The sequence below is a fragment of the Acanthisitta chloris genome, unplaced genomic scaffold (assembly GCF_000695815.1).
Source record: "Acanthisitta chloris isolate BGI_N310 unplaced genomic scaffold, ASM69581v1 scaffold4477, whole genome shotgun sequence".
In the NCBI taxonomy this organism is placed as follows: Eukaryota; Metazoa; Chordata; class Aves; order Passeriformes; family Acanthisittidae; genus Acanthisitta; species Acanthisitta chloris.
The window spans coordinates 30,535-37,141 of record NW_008684146.1 but is presented as its reverse complement, the minus strand read 5'-3'; the positions used below and the strand labels follow the sequence as shown (position 1 = coordinate 37,141).

The window sequence follows — 6,607 nt, the reverse complement described above, 5'->3', positions numbered from 1 at the left end:
CACCAACCATTACAGTAACTACAATATCCATGTGGCTGACATGGAAAAGGCCACAAAATCTCTCTTCTTTCTATTTTACTTTTCTCAGTCTTCCTAGCAAAGAATTTGTCATCATCATGTTCTGATATGGAAGGCTCTTTTTTCCCTTTTCCAGTTGACTCATATTTTCCAGTATCCACTGAGATCTCTCCATCCTGCACCTTTCCTGCAAGTATGCTCACAGCTGGCCAAGGGAGAGAGCCACATGTTTCCTCTCTGAGGATTCAGCCTTGGCCTTGAGGTCTGGGTCATAATGCATGCACCCTGCATGCATCAAAAGGACAAAGCACTATTTGGAGCAGGGGAATCCAGACTGGGCTTGTCAATGCCCCTTTTAAATTTCTTTCCTGTTTGTTTACTCAGGAGCCTTTTGATCTGGGAAATCTGCCCTCCCCTTCTTTTGTTTCAGACAGAATCCTCAGTGAAATGTACTGAAGTTTACTGCAGGGAGGAACAATGCAAAGAAATGCCTGTGGTGAAATAAAAAGCACAGGAAAGTTATGCTTCCCTGAACTTGGATCATGGCTGCAGCACCATACTTGCATGCTTAGTTTGTAGGTTACCCTTGGAACACCTCCTTATGCCCAGCTGTAGTGCATGGCTGAATTCAGTGTGGAAGGACCAGATATATGCCTTGTAATTCAGTGAGCCTGACTGCTTTGGCTTTGTTAGTAAGACTCCTGTTGGCATTATGAGTCTATAGAAGTTGCAACCAAATCTGTAGTGCCAGGATTGCCTCCAGATTCTGTACCCTGCTGCCCAGGAGGTATCATGCTTCTCTTCTGGTACTTGGCAGACTGGTGTAGGAGCTACTTGATGGTCCAGAGCTGGGATCAGGCATCATTCACACTCAAACTTCATTCTAGAGCTGATTGTCCCAGATTAGGTTTTTTATCCATACTAAGACTTAAAAGTATCCCTCAGGATCAAAATATTACCCAAACTCAAGTAGGGGTGGGAAGTTTGTTTTACACCCAGGCCACCCCTTATGTTTTCTTTTTCAAGAGTCACTCTGGTTCTGCCTTCGCCTTGCTGACCCAGGGGCAGAGAGCACTGAAGAGAACAATGATTAATAGATCTATTATGATAACAGAGATAAGCCACAAGAAAATAACCTTTTATTTATGCAGACATACATCAAATCATTTCGATATCAAGACCTGCCAGGGGAACTGTACAACATTCTGCAGTCAAACCTGCCAGCAGCCAATGGCATCATGCATGTGGTTAACACCCTAAGGAAAAAACCCAGCACTGACAACCTCAGAAACCCACAGGTACACAAGCACTCATATTTCTTCTGTTTTATGGGCAGCAGAATAAACACTAGAAAAAAAAAAAAGGGAATTTTCATCATTAAACTTCCAAATTGGTGAGGTTTATTTTAAAGGGAAAAGGCTATTTATTTTGTTTCCAGCTCCTGATAAGGCTTGTTAGGCACTGTTAAAATACCATTTAAAGTAGATAATAGCAGATAAAGACCTTGAGCTGATGCTTTTACAGTGCTTAGATGAGTAAAAGATTGTCCTTTCATGAATAAGATCACTTCATAGCAAATGAGCTCACGTTCAGTTGTATCATATAGAATATGTATCTTACAGGAAAAAGATTGAAAAGCATTTTTCACATAAAAATCAAATGAAGATTTTCTTTAATTGGTTTACTCTTTTGAAATTATAATCAGAAAGTTGTCTTTGTGTTAAAAATATTTAAAATAAAGACAAATAATCATTAGACTTTTGTATTTTGAAGTCATGTCTTGAGTTTAAGACATTGTGTTGGAGCTTCAAGTTCAGCTAAACACTTTTCCCTGTTTGCTGGGAGAAGCTTTTACCATGGCTACTACATTGCTGTGCCTGAGCATTTGGACATTGTTTCTGTGTGCAGAAAGCAGGACCTGTTACCCCCTACCTCTTGCAAAAAAAATACTCAGAGAATGACACAAGGTCTTGGATTTGGTATGATTCTGATAGTAGTTTGCACTTACTTTACACCATTGTAATTTATTTACAAAAACAGTCAGACAGTGTGATATTGTGATTGTATTTTGTGCATTTAAAAAGCAGCTGGAATGTTGAGTGTTAGCTCTTCAGCTGAAGTGCCCCTAGGATGGTGGATTTGACTGTGCCTCTCTCTGAGGATGGTGGTCTCCTGTAGATCTTTACATGCAAACCACAAATACAAGCTGACCAAGAGCATTCCAGTACGTGCTCAGACCTTGCTCCAGCCCCAGCCCTGTTTTTCCTCTTTGTGTCTTCTTGCAGAAAACCATTGGGGAGATCATTGCTTCAATGGAGATCTTCAGCAGGTTTGAAACTATATTGGAGGTAAGTGTGTTTGTGTCTGCCCCGGGAACATTGCTGCTGTACAAAGCCTGCTGCTGCTTTGAGGAGGATTTTGAATAGAATTTAAATACATCTCAGGGGTTTGGCTTTCTTTCTGGATGCTTTTTTCTGTGTTGTTTATTTTGTGCATTTTACATAAGCAAATGCGATAGAAAAGATTGGAGTTTTCACATCTCTGGGGGATCTGGCACAAGCAGCAAGGGTACATGCCTTTTTCCCATCTTCTTCCACATATCCCCTTCCCCTTGTCCCTCTAGAGGTTGTTCTCCAAAGTATGTTTAGTTCTTGACCACAGTTTTAATCTCTGTATGTGTACTTGTATGTTTAAAGCAGGCAGGGAGCATTAGCCCAGTCTTCCCTTGTTCACATTTGCTGCATTCCCACCCGTGGCTTCATTGTCCAAGCTATGTTTTTGTGGCATTTATGCCTCTGTTCCCTGGTGTCCAGTTGCCTCTTGTATATTTTGCTTTTCAATAGCTCTGCCTGTAGTGCATTGCTCAGGGTTTGCTCTCACTTCCTGGCAGACCCCTCTCACTAACCCATGTTAGATCCATGATAAAATCTCATTGTTTTGCAGAACTGTGGCCTACCTGCAATACTGGATGGACCAGGCCCCTTTACTGTATTTGTGCCCAGCAATGATGGTGTGGATAAACTGAGAGACGGAAGACTCATTTATCTTTTCACAGAGGTAAGAGCTCATAGTACTTTAAGACATCCTGAGCTAACTGTGTTGCACTAGTCGGTGCTGGAATGGGTTGTGTAGCATATCTGGTCATTGCTGAAAATTGTTCTTCCTGGAGATGGCTAAGCTGTGTCTCTATTTCTGTAAGGCTTTGGGAGAGAAGTGGATGCTGACAGAACCTGAAGTGGGAAATATGGTTAGCCAGATTGTTTAAATCTGGTGTTTGACTTCTTTCCTCACCCCAGCTTTGGGTAGGGGAAAATGAAGGAACTTATTTGCCAAGTGAATTCGTTGCTACAGACATTGGCATTGTCAGTCATTTGTTAAAGAATATGTAGTTGGCTCCTCTTACTCCTGAGCACTGAAGGATTATCTAATTCTGATGTTCCTTTCTTTCCTTAGGGCATAAATAAGCTTCAGGAACTTGTGAAACACCATATCTACACTTCAGCAGCGGTAAGGCGGGCAGCCCCAGAGGGCTGGGCTCCTTCAGGCCAACACATTATCTCCTTTCTTGTCTGGCATAGAAGTTGCAGTGTTGATCACTTCAGCTGCCACTTCTTGGACTTCCCCTGGAAGAGCAGAGATGTGATTCAGGATCTGATGAGGCAAAATGTTTACTAAGAAAGTGGTTGCCAAAAGGGACAGCTGTGCTCTCCATCATGAAAGTCTGGAGTGATGGTGCTCTTGAGTTGGATGGCTTTACAATGAAAACATTGCCCAGCAGAGTTTGTTGCAGGGTACAAAAGTAACAATTGTCTTAGTTCTCAGAACTTCCCTCTTCTCAAATCATTAAGTTTCTCAGTACAGAAACTTCAGTTTACATTTTTTTCCTGCCTATAAACTTATTAAGTCAAAATATGTTCTCTATTATGCTTCTGGCTGAACTTTGATTGTTTATTGAGTATGTCCTGGAAAATCCCTTTATTAGTCTGACCCTACTTGCAGTTGTAAGAGACATAGTTAGTGAGATTTGATTTCAACTGTGCTGGACCATTACCCAAAGAAGTAAAACCAAGGCAGCTGCCATCAATCCTGCTGTGTTTGTGGTATTGCAAACAGCTCACACAAAGCCCTGGATTTCCCTCTGACCCTTTGTTTTTAAGGTATTTCTTGAAATGTAAACATTAAGTCCTCTTGAGAATGTTTTGAAGTGGTGGGTATCATGGAAGGATTCTGCAAGATGCACTGAAATGACCCTGCTTTTTCATGGTGCTGTACCCTTGTGTTTTTATTTCAGGTGACTGTAGAGAAACTGATAATGATGCCACACATAGTTACTATGGCTAACCAGATACTTACCATCAACATCAGTGCAGATGTAAGTGTGAATCAAAACCCTTTGGGGCAAATCCTCCTGTGCTAGGAGAAAGCCTGGATATGGTTCTGAACAATGTGGTTTCAGCCCATCTCTGCTTCCTCCTCTGACTTAAATGAGGTCATTGAATTAGTTTGCTTCTTATCCAACCTCTGGCTCTGGCTCTGGCTTGGCCATTTATGTGGTTGCCCTTGATGTTGTGAACTACCAGTTTTCTGCATTTGCTTTATGTAGTCAATGCTGTCTAATGGGCTAAAATTGTGTTTCTGCATCAGGGAAGAATTCTGATGGATGAATCAGGGATCCCCTTAAACATGAGAGACATTGTGGCATCAAATGGTATTATTCATACCTTGGATGGCATCTTCATCCCTCCTTCAATAATTCCCATTTTGCCTCACAGATGCAATGAAGAGCAACATAAAATTGTGATGGTAAGTCAGCTTCTCCCACTCACACTGGTCCTTGCTCCCACTCACCTGGAGGGACTAAAGCAGGCTGTGTAACTTGCATTTGGGAAATGTGTTATGTCTAAGAATTCCCCTGATGTGAACTTTGGCCCTAGCAGCACTGTCAGTGTTTTTTTCTGCTAGCACTTGGCTCTGCTTTCCTAGCAATCAGCACATGTTCCTTGTAGGTTGTTGTTCTTTCTGTGCACCCATCCTACCTTTGATTCCAAAGTACATTTGCCTTCCATAAGGCCTTATATGATCTTCTCCACACTAGAGTTGATAACTCAGATGACAATGCTTCGTTTCCATCTCTGTCAGTGCTGGTGTCCTGTAGCCTGGTTAGAAAGCAGATGTTCAGTAGCAGGAGCTACAAGTGCTGTGAGATATTCTCACCTAAACAGTTTTCATATACCTTATTTGAGATTCTTGCTCCCCAGTTTGATCATTGATGGGTTACTGAGGAAAGAAGATGAGGCTCTGAATAGGCAAGAGATCCCTGATTTGGAAAGACAGTCAATCCCAAGTGGCCAGAGTGCCCACAGAACATGTTGATTCAGTGAAACCTCCTGCATGGATGCCCAAAGTGTTTTCCAGCTTAGCAGCATATCTAATGACAGATAGACTCAGAGGGTGGAGACAGACTCCATCTTGCAGACAGGTGCAAGCATCTCCTTGAGGGACAGTAATCATTTTATTTAAGTGACAAGCTTATCCCATTTTCAAGAAACTCCCTCCTAGGTATGTTTCAGACACATGTTGTGGTGCCTTGGGTATATACTGGTGGCAGTAGCTCTGTAGCATTGTTGGCATGGGGAATGGGTTACTTTGAGAAGATTAAATTTCCCCCTCTTCTTTTCTAATCAGGGCTCTTGTGTGGATTGTGAGGCCCTCAACAACAGCATTTGCCCACCTGGCAGCAAGGAAATGGTAAATATTTGTGGTTATTTTGGTAATTTTGTCTTTGCATGATGATATACAGACACACTGATAGACAGGTTGGAACCCAAGCCACTTCCAAATAGAGAGCAGGAAAGGCAACCAGTGGAGAAGCTTGTTAGAGAATACATACTCCCCACATACCCATGCTTTATGGTCCCAGACTGTCACGTGCTAACTTCTTTGTGCAAAGTCTGTTTGCTGAATCCATGCAGAGCATGATGAGACAGCCTGGGCTGAATGAAATTGTAGACCTGCAGCTTTTAGCACTTTTGCTCTGCCTCAGGCAGAGCTCTCCTGCTCATGTGCAGAGTCTGCCAGCTCCTTCAGAGTCCTAGAACCAAGTCTGATCCCTGATCCCACTACTATCCTGTACTGCCACTGCCTATATCACAGTCAAAGAATTACAACAAGCTTTCTGCACTGCAGAGGATGAGAAACAGTTTGTCTTGGCCTGTGCTCCCTGTTGATTCAGAGATGAGCAGAACTAGCTGAAGGTGGAGCAAGGAGGAGACTGAGTGCTGGTGTTTGAGTTATCACATGCTGAGGTTAGCAGAACAGCAAGTTTCAGGAAATGTCAATGTCAAGGCCAGACTCAAGATGTTGTTTGTGAAAGCCGGAGAGGTGTTCACCACTCTTAACTGTCTTTGGAGAGATCTGACTTTCAGAAGAACTTGCTGATGCAGTCTCAGCATGAATGTCTGGAGTAGAGCTCTGCAAAATCACTAGTTGTTCATTTTCCACTCTGATCGAGGCAGGCGAAGACAGAATCATCTAGGGCCCAGTTCTGCCCATGTCTAATCCATGACAGGTCACTGAGCATTGTTCCAAA

At 42.6% G+C, this 6,607-nt stretch overlaps 1 protein-coding gene across 1 annotated transcript in view; it reads left to right on the top strand.

The window, feature by feature from the left end:
- The window catches only part of STAB1 (stabilin 1), a gene marked incomplete at its 3' end in the record, with an annotated part of 57,577 nt that overhangs the window by 20,733 nt on the left and 30,237 nt on the right, over window positions 1-6,607 (top strand). The window contains exons 15-21 of the mRNA XM_009079199.1: window positions 1,170-1,316; window positions 2,304-2,366; window positions 2,962-3,075; window positions 3,472-3,525; window positions 4,310-4,390; window positions 4,663-4,821; window positions 5,704-5,766. Of these exons, the coding sequence (XP_009077447.1) occupies window positions 1,170-1,316; window positions 2,304-2,366; window positions 2,962-3,075; window positions 3,472-3,525; window positions 4,310-4,390; window positions 4,663-4,821; window positions 5,704-5,766 (681 nt within the window). The remainder of the gene's footprint in view (window positions 1-1,169; window positions 1,317-2,303; window positions 2,367-2,961; window positions 3,076-3,471; window positions 3,526-4,309; window positions 4,391-4,662; window positions 4,822-5,703; window positions 5,767-6,607) is intronic.